We start from the raw sequence: 22,513 nt of genomic DNA, 5'->3' as shown, positions 1-22,513 counted from the left end.
CCCCAAATGCGTGCACACCACACCACCCTGCGCCCCACGTGCCTGCACTCCACACCACCCTGTACCCCACGGTACCCTGCACCCCACGCGTGTGCGTCCCACGCGTGTGCGTCCCACGCTGCCCTGCATCCCACATGCCTGCACCCCGCGGGACTCGAACCCGCGGCCTCCCGGGCGGCCGGGGGAGGCGGGAGCGGCCGGTGGCGGGGAAGGGAAGTGAGCGCTCGGGGGCGGGAGCTGTTGCCCGGGTGACGGGCGGGAACTTCCGGGCGGGAATTTCGGGGTGACGGAGCTGAGGCCCGGGGGGCGGCGGCCGGCGGCAGCGGGTCCCCGGCCGGGCCGGGCGCCTCCGAGGCCCCATGGCCCAGCGCATCCTGGCGCTGGCGGCCGAGGAGGCTCCCGAGCAGCTCCAGGAGGCCCTGCAGAGCCTGGGGGAGGGCGAGGTGCGCGGGTGCCCCGCCGGCTGGGCCCGGGGGCGGGGGGGGGGTGCCGGGCCCTGTCAGACGGGCGGAGGCGGCTTCTCCTCGGGAGGCCTTGGGTGAAGCGCAGCTCACAGCGTCCCCTTCTCTTTGCAGCTGGGCGATATGGTGACAAGGCAGGCCCTGAAGGGGAGGGAGACGGCAGCTTTGCTAAGAGGGATCTTCAAAGGTGGGTGGTCTGTGAGCTGCGCTTTGGGGGGTGGGTGGGGAGGGGGACTGTGGCCCCAGCCCTGCTGATTGCCGGCGGGTTACAGGCTGGCTGGGTGAAGTAAGTGCTCAGCAGCACAAGGAAGCGTCACTTTTGGTAAGAACCAGCCAGTCAGGGCTGTCACAGGGAAACGGGACATCCAAAAGTAGATACGGGAAATGGGAAACCGGACTAATGTATTTCTCATGAACCTGTTGTAAGTGGGCTTTACTTTTGGGAGCCCTTAGGTACCTTGGAGTAGAACTGAGCTGGCCAGCTGAAGCTTAATTGCCAAGCTGATTTTTCTCAACATTTTGACACTTCCTGCTCTCAGGCAGCAGGTTGAATGAACCACAGGGTGTGATAACAGGGTTGGGTGCTTCAGCTATTTTATCCCAGAGATTCTCATTTCCTGTGCTCTGGTTTTTATCTGTTCTGTCAGATAGATAAAATGGAGTTGCAGCCAGGTGACAGTTTAGCCCTGCAAATTTCCTGTTGTTTAGCAACATGTTGCTACTTGCGTAACTTTTTTTCCATTCTTTGTTTTCTTTATTTTCCTGTTACAAGGCTCCCCTTGTTCCCAGCGAAGCGGTGTTCTCAGGAGGCTTCAGGTTTACAAGCACTGTGTCCCGCTAGTGGAGTCAGGGGACCTGCATTTGGGCAAGGTGTCTGAAATCATAGGACTGCTGATGCTGGAGGTAGAAGTTCCTTTGGGCTGGCTTTCCTGGGGTCTGCTGGGTATCATTTCGTATGTAGATTGAGATACTTCACTGGGCCACTGAGGAAAATGAGTTGTCTCCTTTCCATGGATCTGCCCTGGACTAAGTTAGCTGGTGTTGGAATTTGCTGTGTGTGTAAATGTGGTTATCTTTGGATAATTATACTTAGGCTGGAAACTTCAAACCTATAATTACATCAGCTTGATTTACTGCTCTGTTCTGTAAATGACAGCATGACAGTCTTGGGGGTAAATTCCCCTTTTAGGGGAACATTTCACTGTAAGAAATGTTGTCCTTTGCTGGTTTCTGGTGACGGTTTGGACGTGTGTGTGGAATTCTCCTGTGCACTGCCTCAAGCTCTTTCATGTTGTTGTATCTGCTCCCAGGCTCGCCAGCTGCCAGGCCACGCATTGGCTGAGCTTGCCACCCTGTTTGTTGATGTTATTAAAGGCGGCAGCCTGTCTAACGGGAAATCCTTGGAGTTGTTTTCCACTGTTCTCACTGCATTGGCCAGTTCGAAGGAGAGCCTGGCTTATGGGAAAGGTAACCCCTCTCAGTTCCTTCTCCTCAGCCCGTCCTCCCATCCTCTGGAATCGGCTCCTAAAAAACTTGCTTTTTCAGGTGAACTGAATGGGGAAGAGTTTAAGAAACAGCTGATAAACACCCTCTGCTCCAGCAAGTACGTACATCTCTGCCAGCTCCACCATGCTTTAGTCCATTTAAAGATCAGTCAGTGCCTGGTCCTGTTTGGGCCTTTTACAAAATTCCCTGTGATACCCTACAGGTACAGTGGGAGCTAAATCTGCAGTCACTAAGTGTGTCTGTAGCCCCAGCATCCTCTTAGTTACATGGCAAAACTGTGTTTCACGTTGTGCTTTGAAAAAGACATCATGATGAGCTGGACGTTACCGTCTGTATCCTGTTCTATCATCTTTGAATCTGTGCCCTCCGTGGCAGTGTCTTCTCTGCCTGGGAAGGCAAGGGAACACCCTGTTCCCAGATCTTTTAATAGTGTTGCGTGAATTGGTCTCAGGAAGCCCTTGTTTTCATTCCTTTCTTGGTTATTTGTAACTGTGGGGATGGGGGCAGTTTGGAGCATTCTAAGTCTGGATGGTTAGGGTGGTGGTGGTGACTTCTGGTGGAAATTTGGCTTTTAATCTTAATATCAGAACGTGACAGGGAAATGGTGACATTGAATAATTGTGTACGAGGAGGGAAGGGATAAATGATAATTCTGCTTGCTCTCAATTTTCCAACATATTTTTGTTTTACCAGGTGGGATCCTTGGACTGTAATACATCTTGCCAACATGTTCAGGTAATTCCTTTTACCTTCAACATCAACACTTTCTTGTGCCGCAGTCATGCCCACGTCCTATTTCACATGTAGTTTGGGGCAAGTACAGATAGTAGGTCTGACCGTACCAGGCACAGCGCCGTGGATGGTTGAGTCGATGAACTCACATCAGATCCATTTGGATACAAAAAACAGCTGGGCAGGCATGCCTCAGAGACTGGGCATGGCATTGTGTTTTTTCTTCTATGTGTGAGTCAGCCTTGGCAAATTAACAATACATTAATGAACAAGCATAATGCGAAGGAGATCTAAGCACCGAAGGTTAAAGAGTATCCTGGACAGTAGTAGGTTACTGAGGGATCTGTGGCAACTGCTTCTGGTGAGGACTTTGGGAGCATTCGCTGCCTGTCTACTTTAGGACCCTTTGTCTAGTTACGGGTTGAATCTGCTGTGGGATTCTGAAGGAAATTAGTGAAAATGATTAGGCTGCATCTTTGATTCAACAGGGATATTCCACTATCGGCAGAGGAGCTGCAGTTTGTGGTGGAAAAGGTCCTTAGGATGTTCTCCAAATTAGACCTGCAGGAAATTCCCCCTCTGGTCTATCAGCTGCTGCTGCTTTCTGCAAAGGTAAAAGCTCACAGGAGGTGGCCTCCCCCTAAGCATATACCATGAGAAAAAAAAAATGTACAGACTGAGCTGTAGGCTGGATTTTGGTGGGGATTGTGATTGTTCCCAAACTGTGCTGTGGGGAGCAGGACACAGCAGGACATCAGTAGTTTTTTTTTCTCTAACTCTTTCTAGCCTGAAGAAGCTGACTGCTCAGAGAAAGATACAATCTTGATCTTCCTTCTGGGGGAAGAAGGAAACCTTTGGGAAACAAGGGATGAGCGCAGACCTAGCAGACAGCAGAGAGGATTGGGTTTTTGGTCTTTTTTTTTCAAGTTTCTTAAGTGTGGTTTTGCTCACTCTCTGTGGTCTGCATGCTGTAATAATAGCTCATGCAGTATGACTGTCTTCTGGGTTGTAGTCTGACTCGTACTGGAAATGTCTCATCTCTTGTCCTCTTCCTGTAAGCAGAGGCTGCCAATGACATCTCTGCCCTTTGACAGGGTGATCTGGCTCTTTTGCTTGCTTCATTTGTGACCGAGTCAATGCCAAAATGATCCAGTCAAAGACAAATTATATGTGTGTTACAGGAGGTCGTTTGGGTCCACTGGCCAAAAAATGTTAGACTTAAGGTTAGGAGTTTGAAAGCCTCCCTAACTGATTATAACATAAAGGATCCCTTCTAATTAATAACAACTTTAAAAAAAAAAACCAGCTGAGAGCTTCAGCTTCTTCCAACTCTTTGATAAGTGCAGTCAAAAGAAATACACAAACTAAACCAGAGTCACTTCATCTGGAAATGAGCCGCACAGGAGCCCTCCCCCACCTCAGCGATTTATGAAGGGAAATGAAGGATACCATGACATTTGTAATCGGTGTGGGAGTAGTGTGTAGTTCTCTGGGATACTGCAGACCCTGCAGTGGCTTAATGTAATGTCCTGCCTTGCAGGGCAGTAAGAAGACTGTTTTAGAAGGAATCATCGTTTTTTTCAATCAGTTGGATAAGAGACAAAAGGAAGAACAGAGGGTTCCACAGTAAGTTCTCTGTGTCATCCCCTTTCTTTGCTACCTAGGTATTTGTAGTGACCCTGGTCCTGCCCAGGGCTCCTTGAATTTGAATTGTTAAACCTTGTACAAGTACGTCCTCCTTGATACGTAAGAAATTATTTATGCCTTTGGATGGCTTGTTTTTTTTCTGATAAAACTTACAGATCGGTGGACCTTGAGGTAGCCACAATGCCCCTAGACCAGCTCCGCCATGTGGAAGGCACTGTTATTCTCCATATTGTTTCTGTTATCAACCTGGATCAGGACCTAGGGGAGGAACTAATCAAACATCTAAAGGTACGACAAAGATGGAGCAGGCACTGTTCTTGAAAATGTTGAAGGAGGGTTTTTAAAACTTAATTGGTTATCTGTAGAAGGGATTTAATAATTTTTATGATCGTAGTCATGTTCGCTTTAACAAGTGCTATGATATGTTTGAAGAGACATGTCCCTTTCTACACCACAACAGCAGTGTGATACGGGCCTGATAGCTTCCCTGAACTTGCGGGACGCTGCAGTTGAATGTAACAAGCTTTCTGACTGTTGCTTGCTATTTTCTAGACTGAGCAACAGAAGGACCCTGGTAAAGCCCTGTGTCCCTTCAGCGTGGCTCTTTTGCTATCGGTTGCAGTGAAACACAGACTGCAAGAGCAGGTATGTGGGTGATAAGCTTGCGGAGAACTTCCATGGGGATGTACACTGCACTCCTTGTAAAGGAAAGGAAGCATGGTTAGGTCATAGTCCCATCAGAATTAAGCTTAAAATGGTTTCAGGATGCTCGTGGGGAGGCAGTTAGATCATTGGTATGCTGTAGTTTACTGAACACTATTAAAGACCCCAGAGCGGTATCAGAATTTTCCAGAGTTTGATTCCTGTGGGTTGGTATTGTAGGATGAGAAGAAAAGCGATGTCTTCTTTTTTTAATGTTTTGGCTCTGTGGTAGCCACCTGAAGAACATCTGGCAGCAAGTTACCCTCCTTGAGGCACTTAATGAGGTTGGTGTATTTGTCCTGAGAAAGAACTGAGTTAAGATTTTTGGCAGGCTGTACTGGAACTTGTGCTCTGGCCGGTGCTCTTACTGGAACATACCCAAGACTATATAGGTCCCATTTCAAAGATCATTTCCTCACACTCAATGATTTTATGTTTCAGATATTTGATTTCTTGAAAACATCAATCACAAGAAGCTGCAAGGACCTGCAGTTCCTTCAGGCCTCCAAGTTTCTGCAGGATTTGTTTCCTCAGCAATATGATGTAACCACTGTAATTCTGGAAGTGGTGAAAAATAGGTGAGTTGTTGCCACAGGCTGCAGAACGCTCAACGGGCTTTGGGAGGGGGAGAGTTTCAGCCTCGCTAGAATGCTCTGGGGTGCTAAATACTGCTGACCAGGTGCCGGCAGGGAACGGTGTCAAAATCCAAAGTTTTATCCCAGTTTTATATTGGTGGATTAAAAAAAAAAAGCAACAAAATGCAGCTATATAAATCTACCCCCTCTACCTCAGATCTTGGCATCTGGTGGTACAAAGGACTAAACTGATCAGGACCCTATCTGTTTCTTACTGGTAAAGCAGCTGATGGTATGAGTCATGCTGCCGGCTGTAGTTTGTGTTCTGATCAAGGGATGAGTGATAGGTTCACTGTTTTCTTCCCCCACATGGTTAGTCCTTCAATCATCCTGTGGGATGTAGGTCTGTGATTTGTCACCAGTTGTCCTTTAGTTTGATGCGAGGCATTTCTCTTCTGTCTTCCTCTCTGACTTGAAGATCTTAGGATCAGTAGGATGTTTGTGCATCCCGACCGTAGCCTACTGTCACGTTCAGATCAGACCTGAGTGCATGCACATCATTCCCCATAGCGAGGAAACCTTTGGACTGGAAAGGAAGTCTTATGGCTGGAGAAACAGGACTGCAAGACGTGTTGTGCTGAGCACCTGCCCCTCAGCCTAAAGACAGTTATGGGGTTGTGAGGGATGCATCTTCCCTGGCATGATCAAGCATCTCTCACTGCTGCTTTGGACCCTGGAATGACTGCGGAAGATTTTACTTTAGACTGCTCTAACCTAAACCTTTTCCGTGACTAAGTTGTTTCTTTCTTGGTCTGTTTAATGTTTTCTTCAGTGCGTTTGGCTGGGACCACGTTACTCAGGGCCTGGTGGATCTTGGCTTCAGCCTAGTGGAATCGTATGAACCAAAAAAGCCCTTTGGAGGAAAAGGTGCTGATACCACTTATGGTCTTTCAAAAATGCCAGCCCAGCAGGCTTGCAGACTGGGAGCGAGTATCCTGCTAGAAACATTTAAGGTAGCGTATGGTTTGGAGAGGGTTATTTTTTGGGAGGAAGGGAACTCTGTTCATATTCTCTCACGGTAAATGGTGTCAAAACCTTGCCTGCTGTATCCCTCATGAGCGTTTTACAAACAATACTAGATTTAGTCTCCTGTTTGCCCCTGTCCAGCTGAAAGAGGCCATCTTCATAAAGTCCTAATCCTAATCTGTTCCAACTACCACAATATTTGTGTAATCCCTATTACCGTTTCCAAGAAACTGCAGAGAAGGTAGAGAAATTCAGAGGCACAAAGAAAATCTGACAGAGGTGGGATTGAAATCAGCATTGTCACTGAAGTGGTAAATTTGCATCCCACAGAGCATTTGACCCATTATGTTCCGAGTGTACTCTCTGTGTCTCTGATGTGCTGGTTCTGATGGGACTGGGATGAAATCTGAATCGATCTGTGTGAATTTAGCTGAAAGAGGACTTCTGGCAACCAGTCCCAGCTTACCTTTCAGCTCTAGATTTGCTTTGTACTTCACAATGCCTGTGCTCTGATCTATATGAATATCCTAAATTTACGTAGGTTTTGGGTTTTATTTATTTTTCTTTCTCATTTCAGGTTCATGAGCCCATCAGAAGTGATATTCTTGAGCAGGTCCTGAACAGAGTCCTCACAAAAGCAGCGTCTCCTGTCAGCCACTTCATAGGTAACAGGAAAGAGAGAGAAATGTGTCCTGATCTGTGGACACTCAGAACGTAGCTTCTCAGAACAAGTTCCTGCTGAAGTGACCTGAAGCCAAGAAAATCAGTTGTTCCTTCCCCTCTTACTGAGGTGTCGGCTGCATCAGATTACCTTGTATTCATCACAGGTGAAAACATGTTTGCAGGCAGTTGCCATGGAACAGCTGATGCACAGAAAGTTGGTATCCATCAGTCAGTAACTTGTTACACGTTCCTAGCCTTGCCTTCCTCCTTGTCCCTGGGCAGGTGCTTGGGCTGCAGAGATGCCTATGCCGCAGCCTCTTCTCTTATACCTCAGTGCCCTCTGGTGGGGTGAGGCCCTGCAGCCAGGTTGTGAGTGTTTTACGTTTTGTGCCTGCAGCAGAGCTTGGATTTTTGATGCTTATCCTATCATGACCTCTCCGTGTAATGGAAGGGCTTTGATTATTCAGTAATTGTTAGCTCTATAGACATCTTTTGCTCAGACTTTTCTGGCCCCTTGGCAGCAGCTGCTCCTTTTGTCCTTTTATTTTTCAGACTTGCTGTCCAATATTGTTGTGTCTGCTCCTCTTGTGCTTCAGACTTCATCCTCCAAAGTCACGGAGACCTTTGACAATTTGTCCTTTCTGCCCATCGACACAGTGCAAGGGCTCCTCCGGGCAGTACAGGTAAAGCTTTGCATTTCTCCATGAATATCCTTGCTAGTTTAGTTCCAGTGACAGCTCTAGGCCACAATTATATGCATGATCTAATAACCCTCCTCGTAAAACAAACCTTCATACTCTGCTGTAGGTTGTTCGGTGTAGCATGGAACTGTTCTTCAAGCATGGATTTGCATGTGCCCTCTAGCAAAAAGCATATGGTGCGGTCTGGCATGGTACCGAAACTGCTCTGTGCTGACCTTTCATCTGGAAGATGCTCAGATGCTGCACACTGTAAAAAACTAAGTATACAGTGTTTAGCTGAACAGCTGTAGCTGTCACATTGATTTTTCTCCTTCCAAGCTCCGTGTCAGCATTTCTCTTTGCCTGGGCTGAGATATTGCCCTGGTGTTAAACTTTTGCCTGCTTTGTCCAATCTGGGGATAACAATTCTTTTCCCAAACCCTTGCACTGTGTCCTCACTAACCTGCTAAGGTGTCTCACTGCTACAGCTCTCTGGGTTTAATTTTATATTGTTTTAAAATGTTTTGGTTCTCCTACTGTACTGATGACAGTATTGGAAATGCAGGGCCAGATGGGCCCGAGGAAGATGAGCTCATATGCCCCAAGGGCTTGGCATGCCTTAGTGCTTTTCTCTCCAAAGTGTATCTTCCTTTCCAGCCTCTGCTCAAAGTCAGCATGTCAGTGAGGGACTCCCTGATACTTGTTCTCCAAAAAGCTATCTTTTCCAGGTAAGCTGGGAAGGGGGTTCTTTGAAAAGATTTCTACAATTCATTTATGTTTTTGGAGCAGAAGTATTTTTTGTTTGTTTTGACTAAGTGCCTTCTTACTATGTTCTTCCCGTAACTGGATGGTGACATCTCCTACCCCTTTAGCCTAGGACTGTAATACAGTCACAGCTCTACTGAACTGAGACACAAATCCCAACACCCAGCTGAATGGGCTTTGGAAATTCAGACAGCTGTTGGAAACTCCAAATAAGCAGGCAAAATTAAAACCAATTCCAACATGTGTCTATACAGCTGAGTACATCCAGATGCTAGGGAGAGTCTGGAAGGAACCACTGATCAGAATGCTGAGCTGCCACCTTCCCTCTGATCCCTGACAAGGTGGTAGAGAAGCAGGTTTGTTGTCTCGGTAATGCTTTGAGCAAACCACCCTGCTGTCTTCATAATGCTGTGATCGTAGACTGGATTTTGTTGGGCAGTGGCTGCCTGGTTAGGAATACAGAATTCATAATTTAGGATTATTACTCAAGGCAAGGGACTTGGTCTTGGGAAAGACCCAGGGTTTCGGTGAGCAAAGCAAAACACCAGCTTTTTGTGAGGAACTTTCCAACTCTGAGCTCTGTGAGACTCTCCCATTCCAGTTTTCAGGGAACATTTAATGCTTGGGTCTTGGCCTGGGGCTCTCCCTCAGTGTGAGCATTGCAAGGACAGAAAGGAAATTGAACGTTGTGAGAGTGTAGAGCAAGGAAGTTCCCAGCAAACTGCCAAGTTCTTAACTACTTGGGACTGTGCTGCCCTCTTGGGGAATACAGTTCCACTGGGTCCAGTCACTCTGTATTTGTGGACCCTTTTTGATTGCTGAGTTGATCTTGTATTTACTTCTGAGCTTCTTGCTTCCACTTTTCCTTATGCTTCTCTTTTCTCCCCCTGACTCACAGGCAGCTCGATGCTCGTAAAGCTGCGGTTGCTGGCTTTTTGCTTCTGTTAAGAAATTTTAAGATTCTGGGCAGCTTGTCCTCTTCCCAGTGCAGCCAGGTCATTGGTGCCACTCAGGTAAGCGCTGTTCTGCAGTCCCTGGTATGGACATATGAGACAGTCTCATGTCTAATATGCACTGTTTGAAACAACTCGAGTGGAGTATTTCCCCAGAATGGAAATATAACTTCAGTAAGGATTAGTCCTGGAAGGAAAGCTTTGGGAAATGCAATGTGCAAAGAGAAGCTGGCCTAGGGATGTTGCTTTACAGAGTCATTCTCTCTTACAGCACCAGTATTCTGGGGAGCATTTACGCTGCTCCATGATGATGACAAAGAGCCTGGCAGCACACTAAGGACTATTTCAGTGATTGTTCAGGGGCCAGGCCCCTTATCACCTTGCTTCTGTGTTGTGATATTTGAGAATTGTAACCAGTATAATGTGACTAATATTCCCTCTCAGGTCCAGGCAGATGTTCATGCCTGCTATAATTCTGCAGCTAATGAGGCCTTCTGCCTTGAAATCCTGGGCAGCCTGAGGCGATGTTTGAGCCAGCAAGCGGATGTTCGACTCATGTTATACGAGGTAAACACTGTTTCTTCAATCTCCTTTTAAACAGCCACTAGCCCTTCTGTAGTCTGGTTCTACTGTAGCTCCAGGTGAATAACGATCATGTTATTGTAGAAAACAACCTATCATCTCAGTTATGTTCTTCATGGGACACATGTACCAAGGACTATTTTTTTTTTTTCAATCCTTCCGCTTCTTTTTATTTTGGACCATTATAAGCCCAAAGGCACATTGATGTATCTTCCTCATCTTATACATTGCTTAAGAGCAAAAATGCGTCAGTGTCTCTCTTCCTGTGGTGTGACCTAGGGAATGGGAAGCATGTTTGATGCCCAGTGGGGAGTAGTGTTATAACAGGCATTGGGTAGAAGCAGTGCTGCTGGGAGTTAATCATGGGATCCAAAGAAAACCCTGACTGGAGAGTATGAGGAAACTTCCTTAGAGATTGTATCAGGGATCTGTCTTTTCTCTTCTTCCTTTTGCAACTTTCTATAAAGGCTTGTCTGCCCTTTAGATTTCTTTTGGCAAATGGTCTAATATAGAGAGCCATTTTTGGGTGTGTCTCTTAGCTCCTGACATAACCATGGGGTACTAGCTTGAGAAAAGGAAAACTCTTCAGGTCAGAGATTTTGTTTCCTTCTTGACTTGGTTGGGCTGACCTTTGGTGAGCTGCAAGTTTTGGGTGTGTTTGTCAACGTTGCTATAAGACTTGTGCTTGCTTTATCCATCCACTGTTTTCTCTGAAGGATTTTTTGCCTCCTACAGTTTCCCCACTGGCTTGTTTTGCCTTTGAAGCAGGATTTCACAGTTTGAAGTTGGATCTAGTGCTAGCGTTAAATAGCAGTGAAAGTCACTCTGGGCTTGATGCCACCGCTGCTAGGGAGATACAGCTTGTGAGAAGGCCCCTGTGAGGAAACTCATACTCTTTCTGATTCATACCTTCTTTCTGTGGTGCCTTTGCTTTGCCAGGTATGGGGTTTTATACTGAGCACACTGTTACTTCCTCATGGTTCCTTGTGGTGCCAAAGGGTCGTTGCTGTCTTATGACACCAACTTATTACGCATGTGATTCATTTTCTTTGTTGTGTAAGCCAACTTGTCCTTCCTTCCTGTCTTCAGGGTTTTTATGATGTTCTTCGCAGGAACTCCCAGCTGGCCAGCTCTATAATGGAAACGCTCTTGTCCCAGGTAAAGTACTGCTCTGTGGCATGGCTGCAGAGACCCTAAGAATTCTGTACTGCAACCAGTATAGCGCGCAATTCAGGTTAAATATTGGGAAAATAGTTCTCCCTTACACCGGAAACATGTTTAAGTGCTGCAGCACTTCTCTAAGGAGGTGTTCTAATCCCTGCTATACTGGGAGAGCAGACTAGGTAAACGTCTGGAGACTGGTTCATATCCTGTCACAGGGTGGAAGAGAATGGAGCTCTTGGAGCCCTTTCCAACCCTTCAGTTCTGAGATGCTGTGAGAAGTGTGATGCCCAGGGAAGTGCTTTGTGTGTTCCCTGTTCCTTAGCAGTGCACAGCAGTTACCCTCCCATACTTCCCCAAGGATGTGGGCTGACACAGTAATTTTTATTGCTTGTCCTCCCATCGGGAGAATACCCAAGTCCCTGTAGGATCTAGGAGGATTAACTCATCCCCCAACAGTGTTGCTCATGGCAACAACACAATCACATTTCCTCAATCCATTGGACAGGCTGTGCCTTCTTTGAGACAAGTAATTTTCTTCCCTTTAATCATCCGTAGAGTTCATGCTGACTAATTCCAGCTTTCCCATGACAGTATAGGGTCTGAGAAGGGAACATGAACAGAGCCAAGGCAGCTTTTGGGTAGTGGGGGGCACTTAAGGGGAACTTGGTGTAAATGTATAAAATTTTATAGCACCATTATATATAAACTTTCCCTATTCGGTTCTCATCCTATATCAGTACTCAGTGCGTATCTCCTTCCTGTGGTGTGCCAAACAGCCAGGAATTGGTGCAAGCATGGTCTCTCATGGATTTGTTTTAGTGCCGAGTGTAGCCTCCGTAACTGTCTGTGACCTTAGGCCAGGAAGCTGGATGCCATAACAGGGCCAAGCATTCAGTACAGGTGATGGGCAGCAGAAGCAGTTACTCTCCCTCCCTGTTTAAAGAATGGGTAGCACCGCAGGTGAAGTGCAAGTGATGTTGCTTGTTGAGGCAACACAACAGCAAGTGGTCAGATAAACTTGTTTTAGGGCAGTGATGTGTCCTGGCTGAGAGGTACATGAGCAACTCAAGAGGGGATTTTAATTAGTAATAAAGCAGGTGACATGGCTCACGTACATGTACAGTCCCATTATCATAGTGCTAGTTTTTGCTCTGTAGAATGGAGTACAAAGATTATCGTATTCTGTTTTCAAACAACCTAAGAGGCTCAGTTACCAAGTAACTGGTGTTATTTCTTGTTTTCTATGACAGATAAAGCAATATTACTTGCCCCAGCCAGACCTCCTGCCTCCACTGAAACTTGAGGGATGTATTATGGCTCAAGGAGATCAAATCTTTCTGCAGGAACCGCTGGTAAGAGCTATACCGGCTGGCCACAGCTGCAAGCTCGTCTGTTCCATAGCATTTTAGTTGTGCTGCTACATGAGCTGAATACCTTGTGTTTCTTCAGCCTTTTCTAGCCTGGAGCAATTCTTTTAATGACAATAGAGCTGGGCATCTCACCCCTGCCTCAGGCTATCTATTAGAGCTCCCTAGCAAAGTGGTTTGGGGACCTGTGTGAAAAATGCTCTAGGAACAGCGTAGTTCTATTATCCTCTATTGAGCTCACCCTGGGGTTTTTTTTTCCCCTCCTTCAACTTAATTCCACATAAAATAGTCGTGCAGTGTGTGTGTAGCAGAGGGAAGAATCTGCCCTTTGGTTTTGCTCCTTTGAAATTGTTGGAGATGACACCTCAATGATTCATTGGATTTCCAAGGGAACAAATTCAAATTAATCGCTTTGTTTTCCCCTAAGGAAGTTTCCATGCTGTGCTGTAGTAGCACACCCAGGAAGGGAGCAGACACTTCAGCTGGAGTGAGAGCCCTTTTGGAAATTCCCTTGCCATCCTCTTCAGCAGTTGAGGTAGCTGGGTTGAGGGAGCAGTGAGAGTTAAGTCTTTACATCCCATATAGGCAAGCTCAGGCAGACAACATTGTCTGAAGCTAGAACTGGGTAGCTGTGTGTAGGATTACAGATCCCCTCATTCTGGGAGTGAATCATATTCTTGAGACACGTGAACCTCTGACGGCAGCTATGGCTCTTTGCATCCAACTGTAATAATCTGGCCTGTGTCCACTTCTGCCGGTGACCTCCAGCTAGAAGGCTGAGTGTGACTGTGTGGCTGCTTCTTTCAGGCCCATCTGCTCTGCTGTATCCAACACTGTCTCGCCTGGTATAAGAGCACTGTGCATCTATGCCAGGGAGCTGAAGATGACGAGGAGGAGGAGGATGTGGGATTTGAGCAAAACTTTGAAGAGATGCTAGAATCTGTGACACGACGCATGATCAAGAGCGAGTTGGAAGACTTTGAACTGGTAAATCAGATTTTCAGTTTGACTCAGTCAAAGACGACACTGAGTTCTTGTCAGGCTTTGAAAAGATTTTTCACTTGTTTCCTTTACCTCTTAGGATAAATCAGCAGATTTTTCTCTGTCTTCCGGTGTCGGTGTAAAGAATAACATCTATGCCATCCAGGTGATGGGAATTTGTGAGGTCCTGATTGAGTACAATTTCAACATAGGGAATTTCAGGTAAAACATCAAATCTTACCCTCCAGCACTAGCTGCGCTATGCTGTGCCTAGCTCTTCGGAGTACAGGACACAGGCTCATTGCAAGCACAGGATAATAGTGCCAACACAGAATCAGAATGATGCTTTCTGAGTGTGTGTGCCTTGTGGCACAGACATTCACAGAACCTTGGGGAGTGTCTTCCTTTTGAATGTCGTGTGTTGTGGGAGATGGGACGTGACATTTTGTAGAAGAGCAGGTCAAGGAGGAATGGATATGGTATACACTGTTAGGGAGGTGGGGAGATGTCATATGTCATGGTTTTATCATTTAGAAAGTGTCATTGTGTAATTTGGCAACCGAAGCTTCAAATGGGAAACTATAAGACTGGATTTTCTCCATTAATGCTTTCTACTACTTTATTGCAGTAAGAACAAGTTTGAGGATGTCCTAGGCTTGTTTACATGTTACAACAAACTCTCTGAAATCCTGAAGGAGAAAGCTGGAAAAAACAAATCTACCTTGGGCAACAAAACTGCACGGAGCTTCCTGTCCATGGGTTTTGTATCTACTCTGCTCACAGCTCTGTTCAGGTGAGAAGCTGTCATACCTGGAGAAGCTTTAAGGCCTGTTCACAAGCTGCTTTTGTGGTGTCTGCATGCTGGCTGTCTTATGCACTGCATACACAGTACAGGCATTTTCATCTCTGTACAAAGCATGCGTGGTAACTGCACTTGTTGTCTGGAGAGCCTCGTAGTCTAGGCAGGAACCATAGCTGTGCAACTCCTGGTATTGACAGACCAGCTTTCCTGGACTTTGCTTATGACTTGTAAGACCTCAGCGAGTCTCTGCTTTTCCAGTCCTGGGTCATTCCCCAGACAACAAACTCCAGTGTTTGAGCTCCAGTCCTCTACGGAACAGAGCCAGACATCAATTCAAACCACGTCTGCTAGTGTATTTGGAAAGGCTGGTGGAACTCTATCCTCCGAGTGTTCTCTACAAGCTACCAAAACAAAGGGTCTTTTCCACCCTGAATTCAGCTAGTGATTTTATTTGTAAATGCATATTTAGATTTTAAATCTTGTGGGCCATCCCCGTGCTTTTTCAGTGCATCCTCAATTCTCTGACGGTGCTCTTGATTCTCCAGGGACAATGCCCAAGGGCATGAGGAGAGCCTAGCGGTTCTGCGCTCCAGCACAGAGTTCCTGCGCTATGCTGTCAGTGTAGCTCTGCAGAAGGTGCAGCAGCTGGAGGAAACAGGACAAACTGATGGACCGGACGGACAAAATCCTGAGAAGATGTTTCAGAACCTCTGCAAAATCACACGGTGAGTCACTGTGGCACGTGAAGACATCAGCCCTAAAAAGCAGCAAGGCATTTTGGGGATTTCTGGTAGGGTTTTGAAAGAAGAATGCAGACTATAACTGTTTCAAACGGCTATTATTACTGGGTTGAGATCATTGCCTTTCTTTTGCTCCTGAGAAATCAAGTGGAGACACTCCAGTTTCTGTGTCAGAGTGAGTGATACAGCTCTAATAACGGTACTTGGCCTGGAAGAACCAAATGCCATCAAACTCTCATTTTCAGCCTCTTTCTGACTTTTGGCTCATCACTCATTGTCACAGAGGAGGTGGGATGGTTACAGGCTGGATTCTTGAGGCCTCTGGAATGCAATGAAGTCAAAATTCACTCCTAGCTACAGTATGAAACAGATGTAGGAGGGACACAAACTTCAGAAAACGTTTGTTTAGGACTTTTGCAAGATGCTTGAAGACATTCATGCATCTAATCCTTTGGAAATCCAAGAATGTTAAGCATCTAAATGTCTTTTGGGATCTAGGTCATATCTGCATGGGGTCTTTTCAGATCCCAGTCAGCAGAGAGCACAAAATGCAAATTACCCGTCATGAATAATGCCCATTTTGTGTCTTGCCCCAAATAACAGAGGCTATTTTTGTTGCAGTCATTAGGACTACATGTGAGCTACATGTTTTGCGTGATTGGACATTGAAATAGAATAAGATCATCTGTGCTGGCGACAGAACTAATGAGAAGAAAGGAGAGGGAACAAAAAAGGGAAGAAGTGGGCTTAGGGGAGCAGGAAAAAGATGTTTGCCTACAAACAGAAAAGTCTCCTTTGGGCCAAACAATTTTGCTTTCTTCAAAGCTTTTCACTTTGCTTTGCCTGCCTTTACCTTTCTGATTTTATTTATATAGAGCCCTATAGAGATATCTGACATTTCACAGATTCAAACTGCCAAGAGAAAAGCTCTTCTTGTCACTGACAGATTTGACACCAGCGGTCGGTGTTTGGGTAGTTTGAGACAGAAGGAAAGCCAGGTGGAAGAAATGAGTGTATAAAGATGGACTTGAAATGGGATTGGAAGCTCCCTTGGCACCTGGAAAGAATTAAATTATTTAGCTTTGCAGGAAGAATGCCGTAGCTGTTTTGCTGACATTGAAACAAGATCTTAAAAATGGATCTCTCCTCCCTCCACTTTCCTATAGGAAAAAGACCTTCCAATTTGCTATATTAAAAATACGATCCTAAGAGCAGAATCTGTGATTAGCCCTGTTCTAGTTCTTGCGCTGTGCAGCCAGCTTTACTGGAGCATGTGATGTTAACTCATCTACCATCCCCTAGGGTTCTGCTTTGGAGGTACACTTCAATTCCCACTGTCGTTGAAGAGTCAGGGAAGAAGAAGGGCAAAAGCATTTCACTTCTGTGCTTGGAAGGTTTGCTGCGGATCTTCAACACGGTGCAGCAGCTGTACGCCGCCAGGATACCCCAGTTTCTACAAGCCCTGGGTAGGCACATGGTACAATTCTGCTCTGGTTTCTAGGCTTTGTGTTCCAGCCCATGTGTGGGCAGTTAGGGACCCAGTGCCCTTTATCCGTAAGTAGGGAGAGGGGTCTGGTCCTTGTCTCTCAGTAACAAGGTGGGCTTAGTAGCATTGATTTTCATGCCAGAGGCAAGTTCCAGAGATATCTTTACCTGCTTTTATAGAGCTCTCAGTCTGTCAGCAGAGGATAGTTGGGGTCTGATACAGCATTCGTCTATTTGAAGTTTGCCTTTAACACATTTTTGTGCTCACCATGGTTTTGCAGTCTGTATTCGTCCTCTAGCTGTGAGCAGTTGCAGTCTTTCCCACTTTTGGAAACAAATCCTGTATTCTGCTCTTGGCATTTAGCTTTTTTCTGCACCTCTCTGTCTCTGCCAGATATTACTGATGGTGACGCAGAAGAAACGGATATTAATGTCACAGAGAAAGCTGCCTTCCAGATCCGACAGTTTCAGGTAAGTACCACTGTGTGCTGCAAATGTTCCAAGGCACTGGTAATTCTGGCAGAAAACGCTGCTAGCTCTCTGTTACTTGACCACAGGATTGAGTATGTGATAGCCACTGTGACACTGATTCACTGGCAGTTCAGAAAAGTTTCTGACCCCTAAGGAAAGCTGCTTCAGGGCGCTGTGCAGAGCTGGATTGAAGTGCACGTGTATTTACAGAGCTATAAGGTCCTTCAGTGCAGCATAAACTTACCTGAGTATTGTAAAAGTCACACTGAATCATATGTGGGCCTCTATGTAAGCACTCATAACAAAAACCAGCACTCACTCTTTAGGAAGAGTCCTCTTTTTATATTCTTTGTCATTCTCCTTGTTGCTGATTCCTTTATCTGCTGCAGCTTCTGGTTATTTGCTTCTTAAAATGGCCCTGCAACAAGCGTGCAAACTCTTTCCTTCCCATGATCAGAGGTCCCTGGTGAACCAGTTCAGCAGTGCTGAAGATGACTTCAACTCCAAGGAAACACAGTCACTCATCACAGTTCTCTCCACTTTGTCCAAACTCCTGGATCCGGCCTCTCAGCAGGTACTTCACAACCTTCAAGGGGTGGCAGGGATGCGTGTAGTAGCCGTTGTGTGGGAAGATTATCAGACTGGGTTGACATCTGAGGGCTTTGACATGTGTGCGTGTTCTGCCTTCTCCTGCAGACCACACCATGCCAAAGTGACAGTTTTAGTACGTTATCAAGCACGCTCCTGTCCAATGCCTGCAAGGACAGTTACGAACAAGTTGTCTTCCCACCCCACTCCTGCACGTTCTGATCCTGCCTTTGGGCACCTGGAGCCTGAATGACTTGCCCGCCTGAGCAGGGACTCCTAACTGAGCCTAGATGTGGTATAGCTTCCCCATGGGAATAGAGCCAAAACCAGCAGACCAGTCCAAACTGGCTGAGTGCCTAATTCCTTCCATGCAAGGAGGCATTTTCTAAAGCGGACTAGAGGTGCCCCAATTTTTACAAGCTAGGGACTGCCCTCAAAGTGTGCCAGAAGTCTGGAGTCATCGTTTACCTTAAATTAAATGGAGCTGTTACTCTGTCCAAGGGAATGTATAGCCATTCCCCTGTCCTGGATCTCAGCTTTTCACTCCTGAGTAGGTTAAGTGACCCTTGTGGAACTTCACAGAGCATGGCTGGGTGCCTTTCTGCCAGAAGGGGACTCTGCTGGTCTCCCTTTGCTGGTTTTTTTGTTTTTTTTTAATTATTATTAGTTTTGTGCTTTGAATTCTGTTTCAAAGCCATAATATCTTTTCTCCCCCTATGCAGTTCCTTCAATTCCTGACTTGGACAGTCAAAATTTGCAAAGAAAATGCTCTCGGTAAGTAAGCTTTGGAGAGCATGTTTAGATGTGATGTGTCAGGTCTGATATTAGACCCTTAGATGCTCTGCTGTTTTCTGTCCTGTTTTTACCTCTTTGTTACAGATATATTCAGGTCCCATTCTGTGGCAGATTGCCGTGACGTTGTTATGGTTATTAGCACAATTATTAGGGAAGAAACTCCATCTCTATAAATATTAGCATTGCTGAAGAAAGAGAAGCCACTTACTTGACTTTTCTCCCTTGTTATTTAGCACATCTGTTGCTCAAATCTGGATTTATACTCTGGAAAGATATTATTCTTGCCAGAGTTTTGTATTGCGCCTCCTCAGTGCTTCTGGTCATCATTTTTCTATGAGCTGAGGGCTCCAGTGTGCCGTACTTCCCCTTGCAGTATTATATGCGATGCCTGATGTCGTAAACTCTGCTTTTGTAACTGCGGTATTTCGATAGGATTTTCACCTACTGTGTATCGTTTCTGGGAATGCAGACTGTTAAATCTGAATCTGAGACTTTCCCTCACTGGATGTCTGATATTCCTAAATAGCTAGGGGAGCTCTGCACCTGGTAATGTGTTGTTTTCTTTTCCCTTCCCCACAGAGGATATCGCTTGCTGCAAGGGTTTGCTGTCTCTGCTCTTCAGCCTCCATGTTCTGTACAAGAGTCCTGTCAGTCTGCTGCGTGAACTCGCACAAGACATCCACGCTTGCCTGGGAGACATAGATCAGGTATGATGCAGAAGCAGCCTAACTCTTCGTCACTTAGTGCTGTCAGGGCAGAATTGAGTGCATCTCCGGCGCAAACTATGTGACAGCAGCTAAAGTTTTACTCACAAGAATTTGTTTTCTCTCCTCCGACCAGGACGTAGAAGTGGAGAGTCGGTCCCATTTCGCCATAGTGAATGCCAAGACCGCAGCCCCTACTGTCTGCGTGAGTCAAAATAGTCTGTATGGAACAACCTGTAGTGTCCAGGGCTACTCTGCTACAAGTGGCTTGTGGATTCCTGTTGTCTCAAACTCCTCCAAAAACCTGTTTTGTTATTGGTGTTTCTGTCTTAGCTGCTGGTTCTGGGTCAGGCGGATAAGGTCCTTGAAGAGGTGGATTGGCTTATCAAGAAACTCACCAGTCTGGGATCAGACACATCAGGTAACAAAAGTGGTCCACTTCTTACTGTTACACCTTTGTCAAAAACAGATGAAGACAGAGAGCAAAAAGATACTTTGGGATTTTGAGGTAGCATCATCTGAGGGCAGGTTAAACTCTCCCTTGAGCTGGTTCCACGTGAACAATGTAAGATAGAGAGTGTTGTCACAAAATCCCTCCAGTGATTATTTTCCCTGTGCCACACTGGTCACAAAGGTGGTCTTTTGTGCCTCCCACCTGCATAACTGGATTCATTAGACACACATTCACCAGGTATTCATCTCTTTATTTTAGAAGACTCTTCTCAGGCATCAAACCAAACCCAGGCTCTGGAGAAAGGTGTAATTCTGCAGCTGGGAACTCTTCTGACAGTTTATCATGAGCTGGTACAGACAGCACTCCCTGCAGGGAGCTGTGTGGACACGCTGCTGAGAAGCCTCAGCAAGACATACGCAATTCTCACCTCCCTCATCAAACATGTGAGTGCTGCTCTGCTGACAGTGGACTGGCTAGGATCTAAAAACTTTTTCCCCATCTGCTACAGCAAGCTCACAGTGACCCCTGGCAGCAGCTACGCTCAGGACTGGGCTGTTGATCTCTTGCAGGAGTTGAGTCCTTATTCTGTTGGCTTTCACGCCCTCAATTTCGTGACCTTTCTGAGCAGTGATATTTGTACCAGTGGAGATAAAGGAAAGCTTCTCTCCAGCTGAATTTGGCTATGCGTAGCTTGGAGTGGCTCTTTCCAGTGTATCTTGTAGGTTCCTCTGTACGCAGCTGTGTGCCACAATGAACGGCACTAGCGGTGTTCTCACAGTGCTCACCAATCCTGCCCTTGCCACTCGTTCCCATCTAAGGCTTGAAGCATCGGACCTGGGGGAAGTGGGCCATGAAAACAGGCCAGTGGAGCTAGTTTGAGACAAGGTGGTGAATACCCCAGAGCTCTCTCACAGCTCTGCAATGCAGATGTGGCATTTGGGATATAGCAAGCCACTGGGGAGGATCGTTCTTGCAAATCCTGCCCTCCCCACTGTGCCATTGGATGAGCTGCTTTGAGACCTGCCTGGAAGTACAGGTTGCGGGATGGGAACAGTGTACCTAGAAGAAACCCTCTCATGTTTTCCTTGCAGTATATCCAAGCTTGCCGCAGCACCTCGAATACGATTCCAGGAAGGCTAGAAAAGCTGGTGAGTGCGAGCGAACTGCTGGAGGAAGTGGGTCATTGCCTTAAGTTAGGAGTAACACCAACCTCTCTGCGTCTTTGCAGGTGAAGCTCTCAGGTTCCCATTTGACCCCACAGTGTTACTCATTCATTACTTACGTACAGGTAAGGCTTAAATTTACTGGCAAAATCAGTGTCAGTCTGTGTGGTCTATCAGCTGCAGTACACGGACACCTTTGGGGATTATTAATCTTCTTGACGTGACTTGAGTTTCTTATAGTTCAAGCTTTACTATGTCAAATAATAGTATAAGACATTTCAGCACCATTGGGACCAAGCATGCTGATTTCTGCTTGAGCAGGGAAGGAAGAGTGTTTGGGGAGCTGGTTTGTAGCTGGTGGGTTTTTTTCCCTCTGTTCATGTGGGGTTTTTTGGATGAGATTAATACTGCTGTTAACCACAATGGCAAATAAAGGTCAACAACACAGCAGTCATCACAGCGTAACATAATGTGGGTGCCAAAGACTGCAGTGCTGAAGATGGGATTTAGCTGCTTGGAGAGGAATTGGGTGCTTGGGCGAGGACCACAGGAATTGTACAACAGACATGGCATATCGGGGAAGGTGTAGTGGTGTGCAGAGCTGCCACTCCTGGGGACTTCTCACACATACGTATTTCTGAATGTATAAATTATGAAATTAGCTTTTTTTTCCTTCTTTTTTTGAGATTAACCCCAATTCCATCCTTCTTGTATCACTACCTTTCCATCATCTAGCTGGCAATGCTGTTAGCTGGCCAGAGCAAAGACTTCTCTGGTCTTAGTTGGCTGGCCTTTCTTCCCTGCTTACCCTCTAATGCCACATCTTTTGGCATCCTCCTTCAGAACATCCACAGTGAGAGCTTAAGCTTTGTAGAAGAGAAGAAAAAGAAGAAGAAGAAAGAGGATGAAGCTGCTGCAGTCTCCACAGTCATGGTAAGATTGACTCACTCTATTAAAACATGGGCTGTATTTGAACTTGGGATCATACCTCAAGGCTTGTGTTACCTGGTGGCTTCTTAAGGATCACCAATGACAAATTGTCATTTGGGCCTTTAAGTAAAAATAAAATTTAATCTACCTTAACTTCAGAGAAAATCTGAAAAAACCCAAAGAAACAAAAAACAACCAAAAAACAACAACAAAAAAACCCACCTTCACTAAATGCAGCCTAAAAGCTCACAGGCATGAAACAAAGGTCGAGTCTGGGTAGTCTGTCTTGTCTGGTATTTTATCATTTGGGGCAAGCTATGAAATTACAGAAATGGGCTAATTTATTGGAACCAATACTGCACTCTGTTTAAGTGTTTCTTAATTTTATCAGTACATTTAAAGATAAAGTAGTGGATTCCACTAAAGTGAGGCAGTTGAGAATGACTGGATGATTTGGTTGGGAGCAAGTGAGCGGGCTGGCAGGTTCCTGATCTTTTATGTCCTTTGTTTGTGTTCCCAGCCAGCATTTCCTCTGTCTCATCAGTTGTCCCAGGCATCCCTGTGATGTTAAGGGTTT

At 46.0% G+C, this 22,513-nt stretch overlaps 1 protein-coding gene across 1 annotated transcript in view; it reads left to right on the top strand.

Moving 5' to 3' along the window:
- The first annotated feature begins 357 nt into the window (after positions 1–357).
- Positions 358–22,513, top strand: part of FANCI (FA complementation group I) — a 25,219-nt gene continuing 3,063 nt past the window's right edge. Inside the window, exons 1-34 of the mRNA XM_076347933.1 lie at positions 358–443; positions 576–648; positions 1,234–1,364; positions 1,772–1,928; positions 2,007–2,064; positions 2,661–2,702; positions 3,188–3,311; positions 4,240–4,325; positions 4,502–4,634; positions 4,899–4,991; positions 5,490–5,626; positions 6,456–6,636; positions 7,227–7,314; positions 7,865–7,995; positions 8,650–8,720; positions 9,656–9,770; positions 10,155–10,277; positions 11,382–11,450; positions 12,707–12,808; positions 13,631–13,810; positions 13,905–14,026; positions 14,433–14,597; positions 15,152–15,331; positions 16,649–16,812; positions 17,226–17,302; positions 17,760–17,876; positions 18,613–18,664; positions 19,265–19,392; positions 19,526–19,594; positions 19,723–19,810; positions 20,102–20,286; positions 20,935–20,991; positions 21,072–21,131; positions 21,850–21,939. Coding sequence (XP_076204048.1) covers positions 360–443; positions 576–648; positions 1,234–1,364; positions 1,772–1,928; positions 2,007–2,064; positions 2,661–2,702; positions 3,188–3,311; positions 4,240–4,325; positions 4,502–4,634; positions 4,899–4,991; positions 5,490–5,626; positions 6,456–6,636; positions 7,227–7,314; positions 7,865–7,995; positions 8,650–8,720; positions 9,656–9,770; positions 10,155–10,277; positions 11,382–11,450; positions 12,707–12,808; positions 13,631–13,810; positions 13,905–14,026; positions 14,433–14,597; positions 15,152–15,331; positions 16,649–16,812; positions 17,226–17,302; positions 17,760–17,876; positions 18,613–18,664; positions 19,265–19,392; positions 19,526–19,594; positions 19,723–19,810; positions 20,102–20,286; positions 20,935–20,991; positions 21,072–21,131; positions 21,850–21,939 — 3,732 coding nt within the window. The 5' untranslated portion in view covers positions 358–359. The remainder of the gene's footprint in view (positions 444–575; positions 649–1,233; positions 1,365–1,771; positions 1,929–2,006; positions 2,065–2,660; positions 2,703–3,187; positions 3,312–4,239; positions 4,326–4,501; positions 4,635–4,898; positions 4,992–5,489; positions 5,627–6,455; positions 6,637–7,226; positions 7,315–7,864; positions 7,996–8,649; positions 8,721–9,655; positions 9,771–10,154; positions 10,278–11,381; positions 11,451–12,706; positions 12,809–13,630; positions 13,811–13,904; positions 14,027–14,432; positions 14,598–15,151; positions 15,332–16,648; positions 16,813–17,225; positions 17,303–17,759; positions 17,877–18,612; positions 18,665–19,264; positions 19,393–19,525; positions 19,595–19,722; positions 19,811–20,101; positions 20,287–20,934; positions 20,992–21,071; positions 21,132–21,849; positions 21,940–22,513) is intronic.

The sequence above is a fragment of the Aptenodytes patagonicus genome, chromosome 10 (assembly GCF_965638725.1).
Source record: "Aptenodytes patagonicus chromosome 10, bAptPat1.pri.cur, whole genome shotgun sequence".
Classification (NCBI taxonomy): domain Eukaryota; kingdom Metazoa; phylum Chordata; class Aves; order Sphenisciformes; family Spheniscidae; genus Aptenodytes; species Aptenodytes patagonicus.
This window is presented reverse-complemented; position numbering and strand designations above follow the sequence as displayed.